Below are 25,309 nucleotides of genomic sequence, written 5' to 3'. Positions count from 1 at the left end.
ATCAAGAAGCACAGCGGTCACACGGCGGGAATTTTTGAACTCAACGCCCGATCGCCGATGTTTGGTTCTTTGTTTGTTTTAAAAGTTGAATTTTAGTTCATTTTTTGCCCTGATTCGCTTTCTAAAGGGAAGCAGGTTTCATAAGGATGGAGGCAAGCTCCGATTCCTTTAGTTCAAATGAATGGGAGTTGAGCAAAGAGAATGTGCAGCCCATGAAACAAGGACGCAAGATGGCGAACTTGGCGGTCGCGCTCGCTCCAAGTTCTGTTGATCAAACGAGAATTCATAAAGAGAAACGGTAAGTTTTTATAGTGTACATCTTAAGAAAAGGGCTTGTTGATTAATCAGTTTGTTTTCTCATTCTATTTTGTGCTTTTAAGGGAATTTGAGGCGCAAATCAGAACTTACGAAGGCCAAGACCCTTTAGATATCTGGTACAGGTATGTGTATCATCCCGCTTCACGTGCAACATGCAAGGTATAAATCCCGTACAATGAAAATTTCACTAGCTGACGAAACTTTGTTTTGATTTATGTTATAATTATCAAGGTACATAGTTTGGACGGGTGAAAACTTCCCCAAAGGAGGAAAAGATTTAGGAAGTTTAATTGAGCGCTGCATATCAACATTTCGAGATGACGAAAGATACAAGAATGATGAACGATACGCGAAAGTCTGGCTGCGTTATGTGAGTAAAATCGTCAATACTCTAATTTGATAAGAAAATTGACCAACGGGCTTTTAGTAAATATTACCGGTATAAGTTATGGAGTACTGTATCTTAATTTAATCAGCATTGTTGCTACAAACAACACCTCTGAAGCCTTGGAAAAAAGTTGCTTGCCCTGCCTGGATCCCGGGGCCCGGGGGGGGGGACTCCCATATGAAACGGACGGGGATGCTCGTCGGAAATTTTGAAAAGAACCCCTAAAAGAGACCAATCTGGGTGTGGCTCAAGCCTTTCTTGACCCCTAAAAGATACCAAAAAACTAAGAATGGAGTTTATATTTGTATATTTCTTCGTGTGTAACCCTAAACGAGACCATTATTGCTAAAAATATTGGCGTTTTGGGCGTTTTTTTCCCGGAACACCCTAAGTGAGACCAAAAGTCCGAAATTTACACCCCTAAGCGAGACGACGAGCATCCCCGTCACTTTCATATGCGAGTCCCCCCCCCCCCCCCCCGGGGCCTGGATACCTGGGTACCATTGTTTCCTTACCTTGGGTTAGTTGGGTACCTACATTTAAGCTTACATGTACATGTAAATATATCATGTGTACTTTGCAAAATTAACTCTGATCTTGGTGTTTATGATGTGGCATGAAGAGTTTTTCTGGGAAGCATGGTGGCCTAATAATGGTTAGTGCGCTGGATTCTGGATAGAGTTGTCCACATTTAGCCCAGTGAGCTGGGTGACACTTTGTTGTGTTATTGGGCAAGTAACTTAACTCTCACAGTGCTCTCTCTGCCTAGGTGAACTATTAGTCAAGACCATTATGCACCTCCCCAAAAATATCATTTCTATTAATTATTTTAAGGAATAAAAATTCCATTTTCAATGATAAATATCAGTCATGGACACAGTCAATATTTTGCTCCTGATCGATGTGGCAAAGAGAGAACTTGAGCCACAATGGAAAGGAGTGAGATTCTGCAGCATTCAAAGGAGTGCATGTCCGATAGCTTGAGGCTAGTGGATTTTGCAGTGGGGCTAGTGAGATTTATCCCCAACATCGGGCAAGTGAAGGTTTTTGAAAAAAACAATTGATCATGCTTATAAGGATCTATTGGGGGTGGGGGGTGCGGGGGGGGGGGGGTGGTAGTGAAAACGACTTTTAAGCTAGTATGTCCTGGCTACAGCTTGCCCTTCTGTAATGTTTGATTTCTTCGCACCCTGTTCTTACATAATTTTTCATGCACTTATACATGTACATGTACGCACAGAACTTGTTACTTAATATACATTGTAACCGCTGCATTGTAACCCTAAGATTAGCTTTTGCAAACAAAAAAAAAACCCAAAAAACCCAACAACCCAAAACCCTCTAATATGACTTGTTATACTAACAGTTAATTGCAAAAACAAGATGCAAAGAAACCGCTATAACTAGCCCAAAAGTCATTTTCACCTGCCCCAATAAACCATTATAGGCATGATCAATTTCCTTAAAAGTTTTCCTCAAAAAATTCCACTACAGTGTAGCTCAACTGCAAAATCCACAAGTCCTGGGCTATTGGACATGCACATTGTACGCTGAAGATTCTCAGCCTTCTGGGCCCAGTTACTGAGAGGGTGGATAGTGCTATCCAGTGGATAGCGTAGTAAAACACAATGTTTTGCCAACACTTATTCGCTGGATAGTGATGTATGCGGTGGATAGCGCTATCCACCCTTTGAACAACCAAGGCCTAAAGTTTATTGCATGTTATAACTTCTGATTTCGAGATACAGTTGTTGTGCTTTGTCTTACACTGTACATTTCATTGTGCATGCATTTTCTTCCAGACTGACATTTGCACAGAGCCTATGGATATTTTCAACTACATGCACAGCCAGCAAGTCTGCAGTGGTCTGGCACTGTTCTATGAATCATGGGCTCAGTTGCTTGAGAACATTGGAGACTATCATAAAGCTGATGAGGTCTTCAATCTGGGAATTAACAGGAATGCTCAACCGCTGGACAGACTTAGGAAACAGCACAAGTAAGAATGCATTTAAGTTTTATAAAATGTTTTTTTTGTATTATAAATGAATTCTATAGAAAGCTACCAGCTACACTACGTTTTTAATTTCCCATACATTTGTCTATAATTTTTCCTGTGAACCACGTTAATCATGCAGAAAAAAAAATACAGACAAATGTATGGAAAAATTAAAAAGCTGTGGTCAGGGTCACTGTGTTGTCTTTTTTGGCAACTAAGACACATTTACATGTATTTTACTTTCAATATTAGTGCCTCTCTCCAACCAGTTGTATAAATGGGTACCAGCGAAATAATGCTGGGGTTGGGGGGGAGGGGTACCCTGCGATGCACTAGTATCCCATTCTGGTGAAAGTAGAAATATTCCTAGCTGCTTAATGCTACAGAAATCAGGATAAGCTCAGGCAGTATATGGGCTGCATGCCTCGAGGCTTCCCTCTTATGTACACTGTTACTCCATCAATTGCTGTTTGACTGAGACTCCAATGTCTTCACCTCAATATCACAGAGCATTTGAGTTGCGTCTGGCTGAGAGAGTTTCAAATGGACTACAACAAGTGTCCTTAGCAGATGATTCTGAACCCCAGAGAACAACGCTTGGGGGCTTAAAACGTCAAGGAAAGAAAGGAACTGTTGGGACAAAACGCACTGGAAATGCCACTCTGTGTAAGTAACGAGAAGTAATGAGTATAATCATATACTAAAACAGTGGATATTACTTTTGGCGCGCACTGATTGACTACTCAAACATGGAATATCCTTTGCTATTCACTTCCGAGCAATGCGTGCAAGAAAAAAATTGTAATCTTTGAAAGGGGAAAAACTAGTCAAAAATCATTCTTTCGGGCTATATTATCTCACTGTTTTAGTATAATTATACTAAAACAACTATTCACCTCAGTGTCAGAGGCTAGTGGTGGATATTTACCTTGCCACTTCACGGCTCAGTAAATATCCACCACTAGCCACCTCTACTTTAATTTGGTGAATAGTTGTTAAATATAATACCACAAACATGTACTGGGATGTAGCTTGTGTTTTAGGTATACATTATTTCTATAAACTGAGCAAAGGTGCTGTTATTTATAATTTATAGTAATACAAAAATTTTGGGTTCGTGGGTCGACGAGCGTGAAACATAGAAACTTTTCAATAAAGTGTTATCTAGAGTTGAATTTACATGATCTTAAGTAGTATTTCCGGACTTCTGTTCCAGTGATTTTCCTGAAACTTGGCTTCAGTATGTATCAAGTAAATATAAGCTGATTTCAGAAATTTAGCAAAAACATGTAAGCAAAATTTTTTACTGGATGCGATTTTGTCCAAAAAGTGGGGTACAGTTAAACGCCAGTAACATTAAAAATATTTTTCTTCAATTCAATTGAATTAAATCATATTATTACTGAATGATGGGCAAAAGTTTTTTCAAAGTTTCATAGCCATCACATCAAAGCCAAAAAAGTTACATGTAGGGAGCCACCTTAAAAAAATAACGGTTAAATACCTTTTTTAAAATTTTGGTTGTCAACTTGTTCATTCAGCTAAAAAAAGTGGGATTGGTGTTGCCGTGCCAACTTCAAACTCATCCAGTAACGGCTTCAAGATATTTTGTGATGACGGTCCTGGTATGCAAAGTTCCCTACCCCCCTCTACAGGGGAGTGGCAAATGCCACCCACCGAACCAGTGATGAAAAGGGAAAACACTCAGAAGCCTGGGAAATGGACTGACGCAAAGGTACATGTTAGAACAACATTTTTTTAGTCTTAAAAGCTATGCCTGCATACACATACTGACTAAACAAAATTAATAATAATACTCTAGGCTCAGCCTTGACATTCTGTTAGTCTCTACAGAAAATCTCTAAATTTAGTGAAGTCAGGGTCCGAAATTTCGACTAGCTGGTCGCCAATGCGACTGAGAATTGAGTATTGGCGACCAGAATTTCAAGCCCAGTCACCAGGAGGCGACTAGCATATAGTGTCCTGTCTATATTCTGAACCAGCACTGGCAATCGTTCACAAGTAGGAATAAAGTTCAAAGTGAAGAAGTGTCTTTAAACACTTCACGCTTTCGTATTTCACTATCAAAAAAAAATTTACGGACATTTTTTGGCAACCAGATTTTTCCATCTGGCAATCGAAACATTGGTTTAGTCACCACTTGGTGCCCGCACAAAAAAGTTAATTTCGGACCATGCTGTGTTGCCTTTGAATTTACACAATCATGCAAGTTAAAAAAATTGTACCAATATCATATGTTTATCTGATACACTTCATGCACCTTCATGGAGTCATAGTAAATGTTATGTACTTGCCTGGGTTGGGTAGCAGCTCTTGCATGACTTACATGAATGACCCGCTTCCCTTCAACAGAACAAACAACAGGAACAATGCACATAAATGGATCCCCAAAAACAATAAGAGGAGCTGCTACACTAGTACAAAATGTATATGTTGCAGTTAATTTTTGATCTCAGTTAATTTTTTATTTTAACTAGTTAGTTTTTTCTAACTAGTTGATTTTTTTTAACTAGTTAAATAATGGGGTTAGGATTAGGGTATCATATATTTTAAAAAAAATAGTGGTTCACCCAATGTTTCCTACGTGGCAAAGTGGTAAGGGGTTGGACAGCAAATCCAGAGGTTGAGAGTTCAAATCTAGTGCAGGTTAGTAAAAAAGAAAAATAAATAAATGATAGTACTTAGGGGAGAGGGATAGTAGCAGATAGTAGGGGAGGGTTAGTAAGGATGGGGGGAAGGGGAAGGGATATCAAGGGGGAAGGGAGGTGTTCTACTTTTTCTACTTATTAACCAAGAATAAAAAAAAAACTAGTTAGAAAAAAACTAACTAGTTAAAATAAAAAATTAACTAAGATCAAAAATTAACTGCATCATATACATGCCCCAAAAGTAGATTTTTTTTCTGACCACTGCAATTAAATCTCTTGCCCATAGAGAGTGACCTCCTTGCGCTACTGTGTCCAGGGCTGCAAATAACAGTCGGACATCAGACATTGGCCGATCACAATTTACCAATGTCCGATAGAATTCCAACTGTAGTCAGACAGAATGTCTGGACACCTTTTTTGTTTTTGTTTTTTTGCTCTCCAGTGCAAACACCAAATGAATGTTCTGCGTTGACAAATTATGCATTAGATTAGCAGGTTCATATATGGAGCAGTACTGTAATATGATTTTCGACCTCACTTTTGGTTCTGTCCAATCAATATGGTTACTTAGTTGGACGTATGTCCTTTCAAGAGAAAAAATTGTTTGTAGCCCTTTGTGTCAAATGACCTAAACTTCTATTTTTTTATTATTTTTTATTTTAGGTTTCCCAGAGACATCACCAGTCTGTACCTATAAGTGGTATTGCACAGAAGCCTGCCTTCTCTGTCCATGTCGACGATGATATTACCAACCACCCTCCACCCACTCCTCAGCATGTGTCGCAGTTTGACAAAGTGTTGAGCACTAGGAAACCTGACAAACCTTCTGCAGTTATGGATGCTCTTAGGAATAAGGTAATTAACCTTAAATTGCATTCATTAAAGTTTAGAGGTGTAATACATGTACATGTACCAGTACATCTGCAAATGGTTAGACATTCTATAAACTGTAGATCCTGTTTCCTGTATCTTCAGTCTTATAACTGGGGATGTTAAAAAAACCCACACACTATTCGCAAAGAGTAGGGCACAAAGCTCTTAGGTTGTGATCAGGGCTGCAAATAACAATCGGACATTGGCCAACAAAAGTTTGCTTAAATGTCTGACAAAATCCCAAGTGTGGTCAGACATGATGTCTAGACAATTTTTTGATCGTAAATCATTTTCCCCATGGCAACAATGAATAAAATTCAGCCTTTTGTTAAATCGGCGATGTCCGACCGAAATTTTGTTTTGTCCGTCGAAGATGATGTACCTAGGACCAGGGTTGCAAATAATTCTTTTCACTTGAAAGGACATAAATTATGTCCTACTAAGACACCATCTTGGTTGGACAAAACAAAATTGAGGTCGGACATCACCAAGAACAAAAGGTTGAATTTTATTCATTGCTACCGTAATATAATTTATGACCAAAATAAATAATAAATATAATATTCACAGTCAATAATCTCACTTTGATCGTTTGTTTACTTGTAGCCAGAAAATGCTGAAGGCCAAAAGTGCAAAGTTATGTATTGCAAGGAAAAGATTTATGCAGGAACGGAAGAATTTTCCTTTGAAGAGCTTCGTGCTGCTAGGATATTTGCCAAAATAAAAGAGGGGACATACGCACCACCAGTAATCGAGAGACAACCAGACAATGTAAGATACATGTACCCAAAAAAGGAGGTTTACTCCTTAATCGATGGCGAGTTTCAGTATGAAGAAATTCTCGCAAGAAGGTATTTTGCTCGTCTGAAGAAACAGGGGGCTTCAAGGAACACACAGAATGAATCCCAAGAGGTGCAGTCTAATAAGGTGCCTACCAATGCGCAGCAGCTGATAGGTGGTAGGGAAATGCCTCATGGTGATGAGCCCTGTGCCATGGACATCGGAAGTTGTCGAAAGAGTGTAGTTAGGACATTTGGAGGGACAGTGCCAGAGGGTGAAGATCTTCATTTCACATCAGCAAGTCACAGCAGGTAACTTGACAAGAAAATTTTAACATCCAGGCTTGGTCGCAAATGCCCCAAAGCCATTTTGGGCCCAAGAGCTGTTTTTTTCAATAACTTCAATTTCTATTTTAAAAAAAATGTAGCATGTAATTTCAAGCCAAAAAAACTAGCCCTTTATATGATTATTTTTTTTTCAATATTAAATGTTTTATTGCTTAATACTTTTAAATAGACAAAAACTGGTAGTGCCACCCTGCAGAAATTTACACACACATGCAGGTTCTCTGTATATCTAATTTGCGTAATCAGTCTCGACTGATGAACATGCACAAAGCCTGTTCATGGAGCAAATCAGCACATGACCATGTGGGATCGTATGTGTATGTAAACTGCACTTAGTACATACTTGTATAAGCTTAGATATGCATGAAGCTGGCCAAACCAATATTGATAAATTATTCATTTAGCAATGTGCACTGGTCTTGTAAAGCAATCTAAACCTCTCCCCCAACATGTACCTGATCCCTAAGCATGTGTGGTTCTAATGCGCATGCATGTAACTGCACACATGATTGAATTACACTTAATTCTTATTGTTTCTTCAACAGTGAGGCTGTCGAACCTGCTGCTAGACGAGGCCTTGCTTTTTCAGATCAATGCAGGACTCCCCTTCCCTCCCTACAGAATTCAAACATACCAACCAGCAACCCTGTTGTTGTCTCTACTGGGTCTGTTCACGCAATGCCACCAAATTCCATGCAGAGTGGGTACCAAAAATCAGCATTCCAACCTGTCCAAGCCAGACCACTGCAAGATCGGTCGATAGCTAACCTGGAAAATCTTGGCGCTCCACAAGGGAACAGGTGTCTCAACACTTCAAGTTGTGATGACACAGAAAATGTGTATCGTAAACCTGTCAATCAAGCCAAAACTTCCTTGTTTACTCATGCCGAAGCCACTCCATTCAACAACTCTGTATTCACAGATGTGCCGAACACTGGTTATCCAGTAGCCACTAACAAATTTCTCATATCCTCAAGAACTCCGGATGCTAACAGGTCTGGAGATTTTAACAGTTCCAATCTGACAGGCCCGTCACCAACAGTGTTTACCAAACAAGCTCTAATGGTGGTGGGGGACATGTTTAATGGGCCTCTTGACTCTGAACGTGATTTGACGTTGGGTGGGCAACGGCCTGAGATGGATCAGATGGACAAAGACTTTGAAGCGGCATTCAGTAATGATGACTGTACTACTGCAGCACCATTTGCAACAGGTTTCGGGGGAATGGGTAAGTAGTTTGTTCGACAGTACTGTAATCATTTGATTTATCGCCCTCCTTCCAATTAGCGCCCCCTTTCGAATAAGCGCCCCCTTCGAATGTGTTTTTGTCAATAAGCGCCCCCATTCAAATAAGTGCCCCCATTCTTCAGTATTGGCGTCCCTATTCTAATTAGCACACCAATTATGAATAACTGCCCCAACTGAAGTCATCAACGTCGAATAGATAAACTCAAAAATATTTACAGTACCATACACGCATACATTTACTGCTAAAATGAACAATTCTTTCAAACGTAACTGAACTTTCAACATTTTGTTGCTGAACACAGTTTCTGTTATTGTTAGTGATTTTAATATTTATTAAAGTTTTGTTTTAAACATTTGTTTGTTTCTCAAAAAAATTAAATAAGCGCCCTCCCTTGAGGTGCCAAAAGTAAATAAGTGCCCCGAGCGCTAAATCAAATCATTACGGTATTTCACATTCAATTCCATTGCCCATACTGACTTTAATGAAGGCACGATCATAGTGACAAACCGGCATGGAGTGCCAGACCTTTTGTCCTTGATGAGTAAAAATCCTGGGAAAGTACATGTACATGTGGGTAAAAACGGGTAAACTGATCATTACCACAAGGAAAAGACAGTGAGACAGAAATTTGATAAAAAATAGACTGTCAACTGGTCAAATATATATTACATGTAATTTTGCCCAATATTTCAGTTTGCAAAAAATGAAAACAACAACAACAGGGCAGGCTAGAAAGAAAAAACAGCCCTGTAAAAGGTTTGTTTTGCAAATCCAAATATCGGGCAAGATAATACATTCAACTGTTTGTTTTTATTTCTTTTCTGGTCTTTTCTGTTTAATTTTCTTAAGCATGCCATAAGGTCAGTTTGTTAAAAGTGACATTTCATATCTTCTATGGTTCCTAGTTGTTTGACTGTGTCATGAAAATTCATGCACAAGATTTCAGCAGGCGGGATATTTGATAGTAAGACTTAAAAAGTTGAAATTATATAATATATATAATAGTCATGTCTAATAAATTTTGTAGACATTTTTTTTGGGGGGGGCGCGCGGGACAAAAACAAAACCGGCGGGGGCCATAAAAGGAATTGGGAATTGCCTTTCTTGGTGACACATTTGCATTTGATTTCCTTATACTTTATTAATACCTCCCTAAGCTTCCATGGTAACCAAACATCACACAAGAACATGCCAACAAAAGTGAATTACAAAGACAAAGGAAATGTTATCTTGAAACAACGTTCTCAATAAAACTACGGCCTTTATTTTTTTTTTATTGTAGGTGGATTCGGAGGCGCTGCTGGCTTTGTAATTTATGACGAGACAACTGCTGATAAGGCAAGTGAAGAAGTGGAGAACACAGAGAATGGACAAGCTGAAGATAAGGAAAACATGTAAGTTTAGGACATACACTGTGCACTGCCCATACACTAGCTACTGATGGCATCTGAAAACACATGCATATTTGCCACAACAGTTTTTGGCATATGCAACTCTTGGCACACTCCATTTGTCCCCCCCCCCCCCCCCCCCCCCCCAAGAAATTCTGAGACTTTAGACAAAAGAAAATTCCCCAATGATGACGAAGTACATTGTACCACAAAGATCCATGCAGTGCCGGACTTTAAGTGATTTTTTTCTCTGGTTTTCAACAAACAACCAATCAGAGACTACACAGATCTCTGTAGAGCCACTGCATGCCATCAGTATGGAATTTTCCAGGTTGAATTGCAGACACCTCTCATTATAATATGCAGAGGAAGAAATAAGTGCACAAAGAGACAAGCAAAATAGTTCATTGCAAGAAAATGCCATACCTGTTATAAGTACAGTTGAACCCCGGTAACTCGAACTCTGAAGGGAAACGAATAACAGTTCGAGTTAGCGGTGTTTTCAAGTTAACCGAGTAAAAATGACTAAAAAGTGGGTCCAAGGGAAATGGAAGCTAGTTCGAGTTAGCGGGGTTGTTCGAGTTACCGGGATTCTACTGTATCATCCCGTCTGCGTGTATTGCAGCATTTACACGTGCGTAAAAGTACAGCACGTGTTGGCCCACTTATTAATCGGGCGTGGCCGATTTATAGTTTACCCTTTGGTCGTCCTAGACGATAGTCTCCTGTCGGCTAAAAATGACGGGGATAGCCTGGGCCAATCAGTTTCATTTCAGTTTTGACGGTAAATCGTTGTAGGAACACTGGGTCGACTTTTGGGCTAATCTGCAATCTGGTTCTCTTCTTTGCTTCGGCGGGAGGACAGAGAAAAAAGCTTAAGGGGTAAAGTACTAATAATCACCATTGTGAAACTGTAGTTGCTTTGACAAGTTGAAGCTATTTTTGTAAATAAAAGGGGTAACGTCATTCATGTCACGCAATGTTTTTGTGGGAAACTTTGAAACTAGACGCTTTGCTGGTTTCTACAAATAGCAGTGTGATCTGGCGATACATTTTTTTGAGCCGGACTCCACTTTAAAACTATTTTTTATATATTTAGCAAGAAGTATGTCGATTTTCATTTCCGCACAGTTGGGCGTCAAAGTCGCCTGTCACAAAGAGTAGAATGTTTGCACAACATGGTTCGGATATATTTTAGATTTGACTAGTGACGTTAGTAAGACACTTCTCAAGACGTCAGCAAAACATTGACAATGTACAGTATTGGTTTGAACTTGAATGGAATTTTTTACGAGATCAGTAAAGCTATCGAATGAAAAGATGACTTGAAAATGAAAACTTCGAATAATTATAATTAAATACCAAAAATTGAATTTTAGATGACAAATTCCGGAAGTGACATCTGTGTTCAAAATAGGAATTTTTGTACAACTTAAAGTTCCGAAAAAAAAAGACCACATGTTTTGTAAAAATCACAGACAAACATGATCAGGAAAACAAAACAGACCAATGGGTTTTATTCACGAAAATACAACTTTCTTAAGAAAGAGTTTGTAAACAAGACAATGATCGAATTACTTTTCACACGAAATTTGCATACATTTGAACTTGCAAAAAAGAAGTATCTCTGCCGAGACATAATAGCGAGACCTTACATTAATAATTATTGTATTCTGATCTGATTGTTATTTTTATGCATTAACTATTTGAAAGTGGTTCTCATCGATGAAAACAAAACGGTTTTTCATTCACTGCTTGAAGTATTTATAGAAGGGGAAAACATTCGCTTAATCAAATTACATTCTGCACGAAATATTTTGTATCCATTTGTCCCGAAACTTTGAGGAAATTGAAATCTTTGTGGACAGCACTGCATAAAAGCAGTTCATAGAATTGAGTAAAAAGATAAGAACCATATTGATAAAGGAAATTTTAAAACTTTATTTTGGCTCATTTTGACGAAATTCAGGATTTTCAAAGACTGCCAGTAAACGGCTGTATCTTGTCTGTCTCTAACGATTTTGCTACGGTTTCGAACGAGCTAATTTTTCAACATGATATCATGGTAGCGGGCAGAAGTCGGTTCGTTCTGAATTTTTCAATACGGTATACAAGTTACATAGTCAATATACAGACCCTCTGTACAGTAAAAAACGTTTTGGGAACAAACCATTGTGAACTTATTTTCTATGTTGATCAGTAAAAATCCTTAGTACGACATGGGGTTTGTTATCAAGTTTGTTAGTACGTTAATACTGCAAGGCGTATAACCTCAGAGAATTATTATCAAGTGTGTTTTGTTTTATTAGCGGTTTATACTCTAAGATCTTGGTATGGGAGATCAAAATTAAGGCAAATTTCTGTTATTATCTGATTGCTTGGCACAGATTAGTACGATACTGAATTGGTTAGGAAATGTAAACAAACATTAAATTGAACAAACATTAAATTGAATGAGAGTAGAAAGGGAGGGACAGGTGGGGGTGAAAGGCTAAGGAGATGGAAAGGGAGGGAGAATTAAAATCCATGCTTGGTTATATCACGCAACCTTTGACTTCTGTTGTTTTCTCACAAGAACAAAACTTAAGGTGGGGTTCTACCTGAATTTGAATGGAACTTTAAGAGATTTAAAGAAGGGATTGAAGAAAAGAATGGAAACACCTCCAAACAGTTGACCCCCTCGCAAGAGCACTCCGGGTTGTCAGGAGACTGTTTGGTGTCCGTCCACCAATTTTTAACTTCAAATTCAAATTTTAAAATCACATTAAATCTCCAATATTTCTTATTTGTCTAAATTTTACTAATCCTTTGAGAAAAACTATCGCCTCCCAGACATCCCTCAAAATCGTCCAAAAATTAACAAAATACTGCAAAACAAATATATATGGGATAAGTAAAGCTTTTTTGGATTCCTTGAAACGCGGCTAAAATGGTTTTCAGTGTTTTCCAGCCCTTATACTTTGGGTCAGTACTACTATTCTTCACCGGTTGCTATTACAGTAATGGTATGAAACAAATACCTTATCATTGGTCAATAAGTTGTGATCATTTTCTTGACAATAGTAGTTACCTGATTAGGAGTTGTATACTGTTCCATTAAAGTGTAAGGGCTGGAAAATACTGAAATGCGTCAGCCACCTAAAGCGTTGGAAAAATTGGTCTTCAGGTAAAAACCCCGCCTTTATTAAGTATTGCGAAAAGGCTGCACTTTGCTAAGTGTTACAAATTTATATTTTCTAGACGTCTAGTTCAATCGTTTATTTCTATTGTGCGAAATATATTTTTATAAATTGAGACCATTATGTCATTAAGTAATAATGCAATCTTGAAAACATTCCAGATTTTCATTATTAAATAGAAACACGAAAAATTCAAATTTGAGAGAACAAGCCTGTCAAAATGACGTTGCCATGGTGATTTCAAGTTACTGGCACAATAACTAATCCTACCAAATTATTGCGAGATAAATTTTAGATAAACGCGCAAAGTGTGGCAGCGTTTGGTTGAATCTTGAAAAAGTTATAAGCGTCCAAAGTCAGCGCGGGCCTCAACGGTGTTCAAACCCACATTGCTGTGCTCCTTTTTGGGGAGCATGGGTTGAAACAGATTTTCTGTAAGCGATCTATGATTCAAATAAAAAGTTTTAGCTATGATTCAAGAGAAAAAGGTCTCAGCTTTGATTCAAGAACGTTAAAAGTCTTAGCTAACTGTTTTCTAGTTTTGATAATATTGTTCTGTTTGATGAACAGGCCCCCGACGGGTACCCGGCAAGAAGTAAACCATCGACCCTTGACTGGGATTCTCCAGCCATCAGTAGGCATTCCAACCTGCCCGTTGGACAATGATGACGAGGAAACCGACGTGATTGAAAACCTGGAAAATGCCGCACAGCTCAAGAATAATCAACCATTTCATGCTCAGGATAAAACTAGCGAAGTATCCCTGGCAGATTTCACCCATGATCACTCTATCGCATCTGGAAGCTTTGCTACTGCGGCGCGCATGGCTTCGACTCCATTCTGCCACGGGAGTGGTCCAATGTCATTACCCAGCATTCCTTGGAGCACAATACGCCCAACCAATGAAAACGCAGAACTGAATGGTTTGCCTGCCGAGGAAGGCGAATACGTTCCCGCGCATACTGACGTTGCTCAAACAGGCGGCAGCTTTATGTCAACGCCCAGTAAAGTTCTGAGTCCTATCTTAGAAGGAAGCCACGAAGATTCAAAATCTACAAATTCTAGCCATTCGTCCAATGGCTCTTCCAGGCGCGTGTCCTGCTCCGCCAGTGCATCGCAGCACAATGGATTGGAATTGAGTAAAATACAAGAGGAGACCAGCATGTGTCATACCGATACTGCTCCACAGGTCACCAGTGGTGGTAGTGCTGTGATCAACCCTTTCGCTGGCGATGTTGTAAACAGTTTTCTCTTAAAGATCACTCCTCCTTTGACGACGTATGAAGGGTTCACTGTGTCCACTAATGAAGTACCAAGGATCGCAGCCAATGCATCAGTGAATTTAGGTAGGTCTGCCTTTTATAAAGAATCAACCGTGAGGAAAATAAAGCATCCAGTCAAAAGAATTGGACACTAACGAATTTTTTTTTTTAAGAGCTGGGGCCCGTTTCACGGTAGGCCCAAAAAAGGTTTTGCACCCGGAAAGCAATGGCAAAATCTCAAACCCTGATTGCAGAGCTGTTTTATTCATATAATTTATTATTATGAACAGAGGTTCCCTTCACACAAAGTTTAAGGCCTATACACTTATCTGTTTTTAACATAGTGAGTCATACAGATAACGAATAATGGTTGTGCATACCCGAAAAGTTACCAAAGCTTTCCAGAAACGGGCCCCAGGATGCATGTCGGCTGTCGCTGAAATTTTTCTGGCCATTATACTTGATGTATTAGTCAAAATGAAAAGTCAGTCGATTTTGTCTCTTTTTTTATTAAACCACGGTTCGTTTACGCTCGTTAATTACCGTTAATCGTCGGCAAAATGGGCAGTCAATTGAAAAATGCAATCCTAAGTTAACAGGTTACTACATTCAGAGTTCACGTGTTACCTTATTCTTACTCATTTTCGCGCGTACTTATTAATTTTCGCGATTGCAAGTAAAATTAGAGCAAAAGTGTATTAAATTTCGCGATTTTGTCAGTGCTTTCTGGATCAGTCGACAAAGGCTAAGGAACTACTGGACTTATACAAAGGTCTGGTGGTTACATGTAACTACAAGGAGCCTGAAACGGAAACTTTAGTGACTTTTCTAAGAAGGACTTGGCCGATTTACAAGCTGAAGAAAACAGTAATCAGAGGACAAGTGCTAGTCGAAAACAAGACGGAACGATATTTTCAAGGATAGATAGTTGCAGTTCCAAACATTTAAAATTTTTATTGTATTTTTATATTTATATGGTATTAATTTCTGCGTGTTTAAATTTCGCGCAATGTTTTTTTTCGCGCGTATTAAATTTCACGATCATTTTGATAGCGCGAAAATTAATACTCGCAAAAAAAAGTAAAAATAACGTATTCAAAGGAGCAGTAATTCAAGATGTTTTTTGTTTCTTGTCATTGTGTTTCTGCCAAGCATTATTTTTAACGAACAGAAGATTGTTTTATTCTATAATTATTGCGCGATTTAATGACTTCTCTCTTTAATATTTATTTGTAGGTGATGACGACACCTACAATGTTGAAAAGCTGATAGGTTCAGGAGCGTTTGCCAAAGTTTACTTGGCTAATAAACGCGGAGAGACCGATGAAGATGATTTTGAAACAGATGATGAAAGCGCTGTAGTGTTGAAGGTACATGTAGTACCTGTATTTCTGTTGATCAAACTTTTTTGGGCCAATGTACAGTCAGGGTTGCCACAGGTCAGGGAAAAATAAAATTCTCCAAGGTCAGGAAAAATCAGGCCCCCCCCCCAAAAAAAACAACCAAAACCGAAATTATATTTTGAGTTAGAGAATTGTTTTCAACAATTGAAGAAGTCGCACTTGAAATTATATCACTACTGATGTAATACCATTGAAGGCTGGAAGACATTTCAGGTCTGTGATCTCAGGGATGTTTTTTTCTTTTGTAAATGAAGGCTGGCGCTGCAATTATATCTGACATTTTGCATCTTTGGTCGGGGAAATGTGATTTTTATCAGGAAAAAGTTAGGGAGTTTTGAAAACTGATGTCAGTGGCAACCATGACAGTATAAGACTTTACGTTGTACATGTACAGTTGAATCCCGATAACTCGATCCTTTAACTCAAGGGGAATAAAAAAGGTTCGAGTTAGCGGGAATTCGAGATTGGGGTAAAATTAGTAGAAAATGACTGAAGGGGAATGAAAAAAGGTTCGAGTTAGCGGGAGCTCGAGTTATCAGGATTCAGCTGTATCTACACCATGGTTGACCAGGCAAAATAAGCATATCAGTATCTTATCAGATATTTTGGTGTCCAGTATATCGCAGTGTATTTTTACAGGTCTTGCTGTTTAAAAAATCAACAATATTTTTCCATGATCTACACTGTACACTCTTTTACTCCAAAAAAAATCGACTTAAAAAAAATGTTCAAAATTCCAAAGTGAAGTGCAACCGCAAGCTGTTTTCAGCGCAAAGTTCATACACTAACACCGATAATTTATCGGCGAATTGGATGGAAAAAACAGTGCAAACTTGAATGACCGTGCGTGGGACAGCTCCTACGATCGTATTTTTTGCACTCCAAGCCGAAAAACGTTTTGAATATGTCTAGGAAATTTCGCCCAATTGTGCCAGTTTACATATTTCACCCCTTGACGGATTCTGTTTCTTTTCGCAAGTGGCGATAATTTCGCAAGTTTTTCGAAATTTTTTTTTTATAGTTATGCAGTCTAAATGCCGCTTGCATGACAGTTGCATGTTTCCCGCGCTGTCTTTGTTGCGACTCGACAGTTGTGTACTTAGCTTTTGATTTTTCAATAAATGCCACAACCTCGTTCCCAGACGGGGAGAGAGAGACCCTGGGAACGAGGTTGTAAATGCCAGAAAACCTCGCTAACATAATATTCCCTTTTTTATGTGTCAACCAACTGACAGGTTCAGAAAATCTCGATCGAATGGGAGTTTTACGTAAGCAGACAACTTCAACGGAGAATGCAGGAGCGCGGCTGCTCGAGGGAACTGGTAAGTAGTTTAATTTTAAAGGGACTATGTCACGGATTTTACCAGATTTTTGAACCGCCAAACTTTGTATTTTTGCCGCACGAAACCTAAAAATAATGGTCCATTTTTATTAACAATGGCTATATTAGAGCACTAAATCTGTTAACTAGCATCTTTGGCTGCGGATGCCTCGGATGAAAACGGATTGCAGTTTGAAAACGTTAGGCAGAACGTTTTCAAATTGTTTCTGTCCGTTTTCAAAAAAACGATATTTTCAGCCGTAGCTTGATTTCTATCCGCTAATTAAGGTTATATCTTCCTTTAGGTGTTCAAAGAAAATGTTGTTTCTTTATGGGTTTAGTTGCCTTCCACTTATTTCAGAACAGTTTTGACCAGAAAGCTGTGAAATCCCCGTGACAGTCCCTTTAAAGGCCCGGCAAAAATGTTTCCGTATTTGCTTCCTCGTTTTACCATAGTTTCATGCCGCGCAGAAGCACTGAATTATCTGCGGTCTAGCGGAAGTAAAATTCGCTTTTTGGAGACAAAAATTGGTGCTGGAAACAATGCTTTCCGTCTGGCAAAACTCGGAAACATTTGGAAAACATGCACACGCTAAGATTGTTTCTAGAAACATGTACTTCCCTTTTTTGCGTGGCCTTTAGAAAGCATTTGAGTTTCTACATGTGCTTAAACATGTACCTACACTGTGCGCGAAATTTGTGTGAAAAAATCTAATTTACTTTAAATTTGTTACTGTTTTGTTTTTCTCAGATGAAGATGTTTATGAATCCTGTCGCAGCTTATGTGTACTGTAATTCATCGGTTTTGGTGGATAAATACAAGCCGCTCGGTACCATCCTTGTAAGTATTTTTTTAGTAAAATGTAAATGATGTTTATAGTGGTCATGCACTTAGCTTCATATCTCTTCGAGATAGCTAGTTTACAGGCATGCCACTGAAACAGAGGAAACAAATTTTTTAAATGAACATAACATGGTTAAAAATCCCAACTGACAGGGGTAGACCAGTTGGCTTTATACAAAGCGTGATCGAGGATTTGAACTCGGTACAACCGAGAAACAAATCCAGCTAGTGGCAGACGCAGGTCTTGAACCGGTGACCTCCGGATTACAACACCAGTGCCCTAAACCACTCGGCCACGCTTGCCTCCTAGTGATAGAGCAACAGAATACAGCAAACCATACAAACTTACAGTCGACTCCCGATAACTCGAACCCTCGCTAACTCAACCAAAATCGATTTCCCCTGGATTTCCGTTATACATTACTGTATTTACCTCGTCTCAACCCTCGATAACTCATCTCCCGCTAACTCAACAATTTCTTTCTTCTCATCTTATTTACCCTCGATACTCGAACCATTCTTCAATATAAATAAAAAACATGTGCTGTAGTCCAAAACTTAATTATTTTGAAATAAAAACGTACACGATTGCGCCCCTCAAAAACAACTGTGCACGCCATTGACGTGCTACAGACGTCTAATTGACGTGCCAAATCCCACCTTAGAAAACTTTAAAGGATTATCGCCAGGGCAAATTAACGGACTTTTTCTCGAAAAGTAAATCGAAGAAACTCCGTAGCAGTAGCCTATAGCATTAGCGTTGTTCTCTTTGAAACAAAGTTCGCAGCAATTAAATTTTTTTTTTTACGTACGTTCTGATGTATACCTGAAAATGATTTAGAAATATGTTGTTCTTCTTTTCGGCTTACCTACATTTCTATGAATAGAAAATCAGTAAACACCCTTTTTTCCTTATTTCCGGTAATTTGTTTTCGATTCCCGATAACTCGAACCATTTTCAATTTCCCTTGAAGCACAAACATTTTTTCGGACAATACCTAACATTTCAGCGTACATTATTAAGCTTTTTTGCAGGCTTTCCTTTATCATATCAATGTGGAAATTACACGATACTGTACACCTGTCCTAGATTGAATTTTGCATAGTGCATTATTCGGGGAAAACAATATTACTATTAAAACTCAATTTTTGTGCGAGCTAGTTTTTATGTTAGATAGCTTATCATGTATTGCAAGTAAAATATACAAATTTCTGTAAGTCAAAAAAACTCTTCCAACCGCAATTGGAAACAAGAATTAATCAGTTTTGTTCGAATCTGTAGAATAGAACTTTAAAAAAATCTTTTAAAAAAATCTTTTATCCTCAGGAAAATGAAATAAATGAAATCTTTTTCCTCAGGACATGGTCAACAAATACAAGGTAAAGAAGAAGACTATGGAGGAAGGAGTGCTGTTTTATTACACCATCGCCCTGCTACGAATCTTGGAAACCATGCACGCTTGTGATGTCATTCACGGAGACATTAAACCTGACAACTTTCTTGTCTTGGATAGGTAATTTATTCATTTTTTCTTTTGAAACGGATTGTTGTTCTTACATTTATAGCGTTACAAGTTGGTGTCTGCTTTAAGCTTATTCTTTTTTTAGTGAAATCACGGAGCTTACTTTGTTGGGCCACTCTCTGTTTGGGGCAACACATGCCGTTTTTGAAAAACCTTACTTCACGCACTTAAGCTTTTCGATTCTAAATTCATTTAGTAACCAATGAAAAAGTAGCGCGGATACTCAAGAGTACCTTAAAAATTGGCATCCGAGTAACGAGGTGACGTTGCGTTGCTTGGCAACATCAGGGACGAAAACCGTGGGCTCAGCTGTTAATTGTGCTCCCGTAGAAATAACAACAAAGTGAGGATGGAGTGGGAAATTTCCTATTTAAAGTGGTGTCAATCTCGTCCACAGAGCCCGTGTTTTTTTTTTTTTTTTTTTTTTTTTTTTTTTTTTTTTTTCCCCAAAAAGCGGACTTCTAGCCAAGTCTCATAAGTACCTGCCAAGACCGGATTTCCGGTCGTTTCTGCTCTAATCTGATTGGCTGACAATCGCAAATGAGCACTCTGTGGACTTGGCCAGAATAGGCCATTTCCAAGTTCCCCTTTGCCTCTGTTTCAAAACGAGTTTAAGTGCGAGTCCATTCAAATGAAAATAAGTTTGATTTGCATGAAAATGGGCCTGTAGGTAAAACTCATTTTCATATAAATGGTTTCGCACGTAGACTTCTTTCAAAACAGAGGCAAAGGGTAACACGGAAATGGCCTATTCGCGTGCTTGATCTTGACCAATTGAAAAGCCGGTTCTAGTCGGTGACTAGGGTACATGTACTACAGGAACTGCGGTGCCATGGATAGTTTCGAAAAGCCATGCCAAAACTTGTGCCTTGCTGTAAAAATTTAATGAGGTTGATTTTGCTTTCAGTGATGTGGATACTCTGGATGGTGCCTCTCTTAAGTTAATCGATTTTGGACGCAGCATAGACATGCGTTTGTTCCCAGCTGGCACAACATTCACCGCAAACTGTTACACAGAGGATTTCCAATGCATAGAGATGAAAGAAGCAAAACCTTGGACCACACAGGTACGTTGTAACTAGACAGCAAAAAATCTTGAGGTGAATAATTGTTTTAGTATATACCACACAAGCTGAATAACTAGCGGACCAAAACATCACTTTTGGTAAACAAGAGCGACTCGCGAAGGCAGTTTGTTTCTCTTTAGCTGCTCGGAGGTGAATAGTACTTAGCTAATCACCTCCGAGTTAACAAATCAGCACGATATTTCCTACAGCAGCCCATCTTTTTTCGCACGGAAGTTTTTAATATTTATGGCTCTGTTAAAACTCAGAAGGAGGACACATGTAATTTGTATGTGCATATCTGACATATCTCCGGGCAAAAACGCATTTAAATAGTATTCCAGAAATTCGTAAAATTTGCACCTATCATTGCACAACGAGAAAAGGTAAGTAATTCCCGTCATTCCTTTTTCAAGAAACACTCGCACCAATTCTTCATAAAATTATTTCAAAGTAATTTCCGCAAGCACTTTGTTGTGGATCTGGCATAGAGCTTCGTATTGAAGTAATTGTTGGTATGATTCTTTGTTCATCCAACAGATTGATACATACGGTTTATTGGGTACAATACACTGCCTGTTGTTTCTGGATTACATGAAAGTCTACAAGGACGACAAGGGAAGATGGAAAATTACGAAATCGTTCAGAAGGTAGGTACACTCTCATTTGACCGACTTGTGCTCCCGCCTCAGTTCTAGAAACTAAATTTTGATAATGAAGATGAATTGTTCAACAATGACACGAGCATGGGACGAGAGACTCGTGGTGAGCTGGGCCATTTACTAGGTTGATATGTGACACGCGTCTTGCATACTGCTAGGATCAGCAATGTCGAAATCATCAAGTGTAAAGTTACCGAGCTTAAAAAAGTACCATCTTTATTATTTACTACTTTTTCTTTCAATGCGTTTTGAAAATGGGACGTTGATTCAATTTCAATTTTTTTGAAAAACACAACAGTTTTGATGGTTGACATGTTTTGACAGTTACAACATTTCGTTGTCAGTTACAGCAACAAAAAATACAGAGTTGAATTTGAAATGGCTTTATAAAGTTAACAAAATTGTTAATAAGAAAATTGAGACGAGAAAGCAAGAAATGCAGAACTGTAAAGAGGGTTTTTAAATTTACAAGTTTGAACTGTTAGTTTTATATAGTGGCCTTTCCTAATGAATATGACTACAACATTTTCTTGATTTGAAAAGTAGTGCCGGCACGATTTAAAATACTGAAACAATTATGAGAACACAAAGTGTGACAGTTTTTGGTACGTTATAAGTGCTTTTTACAATATGTTAGAGAAAATGCGCGCGCTATGATTGGTCAGTTCGAGGTCATTATAGCTAGAACTCGATAAAGCACGCGGCTTACGTCACGCGCGTGCTTTATCGAGTTTTAATATACAATCTTCGTTCACTGTCCAAAATCCACGCGCGCAATTGGTTAAAATAGATCACGTGATTTTGCTTTACCTGTCGTCAGCAAACTCCGACAGTGCAGTATTGACAATAATGCACACAAATCGTGCATTATTGAAATGTCTTCAGCTTCAAGGCTTGCAGAAGTGGAAGAAAAATATATTCTTCAAATTATCAACGATCCAATACCAAACAAAATCGAAGAGGATAACAACTTGAAGCGCTTTTATGTTCAAAGGTAAACTGCAGCTCAATAAATAGATTTTGTGTGCGTTGACTCTTGTAGTTGCTTGTTGTGAAGCCATCGACTTGCTGACTGTTTCACTGCTGTTTTTATGAACGACACAGCTGATGGACGACTTTACGAACCATTTTAAGCTTTATTCTTTCTGTACGGGTTATTTGTGAATTTTATTTTATTGATGTAATCCCGTGTAATTATGTACTACTAGACTTCTTTAATACTTTTAAAACAAAGCTTATTGTTTGTAGGTTGTTGAGTCGATGATCGCTTGCAGTGTACTCAGATTGTATTAAAAGGGTTAGAGTCGTCCCTGTTTTGTTGCAAAACACGCACTGCTGGCCTCACAATGAACTCGAAATTTGCAATACTGCACGAGGCGTAGCCGAGTGCAGTCTTGAACATTTCTCGTTCATGTGCGGCCAGCGCGTGCGTGTATTTGTCAACAAAACACTCACAACAGTCTCTAACCCATAAATATGCACACGGATTACGTCACGAGTTTGAACGCGCGCAATTTCTTTAACATTCCTTTAACATAAAAGAAATACAAAATTTGCTCTTTGTGCATTGTTGAGTTATACGACAACTTGGGAGTTTGTATGAACACTCGACAAGTGCGAATAGTGTTAGTATTTTTTTTTTTTTTATAAAAATATGCCAGCACCATTGTTTCGAATCCCCGCTTCCTCGGAGAATTTTATTTCCTTTGGAAGTTCAAGGTGGTGGGTCCTACCTTAGTAAAAAATCTGAAAACTTACTTTTATCAAAATTCTTTTAGGCATTGGAACCACATTTGGGAAAAGCTCTTTGACTTGCTGTTGAACACACCAAGCTGCACCGAACAGCCGTCTCTACGAGATTTTCGAGAAGAATTTGAAAGACTGTACCATGTGGATGAAGAAAATTACGCCCGACACAGACAGCGGCATGAGGTGTTCATGTTTTAAGGGCATTTTTAAAAACGATATTGATTGGCATATTGACGCGTGATTGACACTCCTGGAGCTTGATGGGCTTCCTAAGGAGAAAGCAAATCATGAAACAATTTTTTGTTGTTGTTCAGTTTCATTTATAATATGTACATTCAATAAACTGACATTGTTACGTTTCACCGTAAAGAAATACCTCGAAGTAAGTTTCGGTCTTATTCTTGATGTTTTACTTAAAGCTAATACTTTGCAGAGCTCGTGTATTTTTTTAGTATATGTGTCCTTGAAAACAATCGGCCGCCATTGCCACTTCAACAGTCGATGAATATTTTTGTATAAAAAGGGCCTCGGTTGCACGATAGAAAGTTTGCCATGGCACAAATTACATGTATAGTGTTTTACGTTTTCCTTAAATTTCTCTGTAAATTGCTTTGGGGACCTTTGTCTGTTTATACATGGTTGCCACAGGTTAGAGCAGGTTTAGAAATAAAGACAGCAATGAATTTTAAAGGCTACAAACGAGTCATGAAATTTAGTATCTGGTAGAGGAATTCTAAATTTCAAGTCAAGCCTGAATGCTACAGGTTTTTATTATAAGATTGATAAGATTGGATACTTTTCATTTATTAAGCCCCATGGCCGGTTAAAATTTGCTATTGTCAGTGAAAAACAGAAAATTTTCTTTTCTCTATTGGTGGCAATCATGTTACAAAAGTCAAAGGAATGGTATGTTTTATTCATTTGAGAGGTCGAATAATCCACATTAAAATGAAATATGCGGCCATTATTCTCGTGAACACTGTAACATATTTCAATAAAGAATGATAATATGGGTCATATGAGGTGTACAGTTTGAATTTATAGTGATTGTAAGGGGCAATTCGAGACAGGATTAGTACAGATATTTGAATTTGTCGACGAGGGGCCATTTTGAAAAATACCGCCGAAAAGACCTGGGAATGAGGTCGAGAGCTGAGTGGCCGCTCTATGCAAAGTGAGCGCGAGGTGTCTAGTGTGGTCTGTTGGTTTACACTCGGCTGAGACAAAACCAGCGTTTGTTTTAAAGCTACAACCCAAGACAAAAGGAGTTGGGAAGGTTGTACAAACCATTTCCGATTAGAGAGAGTTACTAATTTAATTTAGCAATCCCCATTCCTGTACTGCTGTAGGATCCCGGTCCCCCATCATTTCACAACCTTATGTGTGTAAGGTCGCTTTTCGCTCAACATTGAGTAGGGGAGGGGAGGCATAAAAGGGCAAACCTTCCCAAGACGTTTGTCTGAGGTTGTAGGTGATTGTATAGTATTAAGGGGGAAATTCGACAGAGTATTAGTATGGATATTTGAATTTGTTGACGAGCGCCCCGCCATTTTGAAAAATACCGCAAATTTCCATCCGAAAATAAATTATTTTTGGAATATCCTTTTACTTTATTACACCAACCACGACAGAAAAGCTGGCCACTGAACGCCTCGATTCTTACACTGAAACACCGGGTTGGAAAGATTTTTTGTGGGCGATTAAATATTATATTCAACCCATCCTGCATTGTAGTCGATAAGCAAATTTTATTTATACCGCACGATTGAAATGTTGCTGAGTATATAAACATTACGAGACATACAAGATTGACAGACGCCTGTCAACCAAAATAAAATCTTTTAGAACTCTTTTCTTCAGTTTTCCACTTGAACCAATTGTCAGGGTGTCCCTATTCGGCGAAATGACGGAATGTCACTAGTTTGCTTGCGGTTAGCTTTTATGGAATAGTGAAGATACTTCTATAGCGCATTTCCCGAAACTCAATGCGCTTCACAATTACAGCACGGGACAAGATCGGATATCAGTATATTACAGGCGCCTTTGGCAGCCGATATCCGTCCATGTATGTGATCTCTCCCACCACCCAAGCGATCGTCCCACCACCGATGGATACATGTGAAAAAGCCAGACCACAATACCGGGAAATCCGTGCCCTTCTCTTTGCGATAAGTGTGTGGGTTCTTCACGTCCCCTGCTGACCATATACACTGAGGATGCAGGAGACGGGGCCTACGGTTTATCTTACCTAGAAGTTAGGATATTTTTATCTATCTCCGTTCCGTCAT

At 38.7% G+C, this 25,309-nt stretch overlaps 2 protein-coding genes across 4 annotated transcripts in view; both read left to right on the top strand.

The window, feature by feature from the left end:
- Positions 1 to 25,309, top strand: part of LOC144635075 (tumor necrosis factor ligand superfamily member 14-like) — a 255,865-nt gene that overhangs the window by 218,149 nt on the left and 12,407 nt on the right. The gene's annotated exons all lie outside the window — the stretch shown is intronic.
- LOC144634910 (mitotic checkpoint serine/threonine-protein kinase BUB1-like) lies at positions 10 to 23,682 on the top strand. 2 transcript variants are annotated; one of them, XM_078493952.1, is made up of 18 exons: positions 10 to 298; positions 381 to 440; positions 550 to 688; positions 2,509 to 2,705; positions 3,214 to 3,371; positions 4,247 to 4,440; positions 6,038 to 6,229; positions 6,854 to 7,338; positions 7,920 to 8,602; positions 9,906 to 10,017; positions 13,764 to 14,539; positions 15,692 to 15,825; positions 17,094 to 17,180; positions 17,931 to 18,020; positions 19,383 to 19,537; positions 20,454 to 20,613; positions 21,151 to 21,260; positions 23,051 to 23,682. In XM_078493952.1, the coding sequence occupies exons 1-18, from the start codon at positions 147 to 149 to the stop codon at positions 23,217 to 23,219; spliced, it is 4,053 nt and encodes a 1,350-aa protein (XP_078350078.1). In that variant the 5' UTR covers positions 10 to 146; the 3' UTR covers positions 23,220 to 23,682. The 2 variants fall into 2 exon arrangements, with proteins under 2 accessions (XP_078350078.1, XP_078350079.1); XM_078493953.1 differs by having other exon boundaries at positions 15,692 to 15,831; positions 17,100 to 17,180.

The sequence above is a fragment of the Oculina patagonica genome, chromosome 13 (assembly GCF_052425735.1).
Source record: "Oculina patagonica isolate OP01 chromosome 13, crgOcupat, whole genome shotgun sequence".
Classification (NCBI taxonomy): Eukaryota; Metazoa; Cnidaria; class Anthozoa; order Scleractinia; family Oculinidae; genus Oculina; species Oculina patagonica.
The sequence above is the reverse complement of the archived record's forward strand: the minus strand, read 5'-3'. Positions and strand labels throughout refer to the sequence as shown.

Coding starts and splice junctions, on each gene's coding strand:
- LOC144634910 (XM_078493952.1), top strand. CDS start 147: ATGGAGGCAAGCTCCGATTCCTTTAGTTCAAATGAATGGGAGTTGAGC. Junction 7,339..7,919: donor ACATCAGCAAGTCACAGCAG/GTAACTTGACAA, acceptor TTTCTTCAACAG/TGAGGCTGTCGAACCTGCTG. Junction 17,181..17,930: donor GCGGCTGCTCGAGGGAACTG/GTAAGTAGTTTA, acceptor TGTTTTTCTCAG/ATGAAGATGTTTATGAATCC.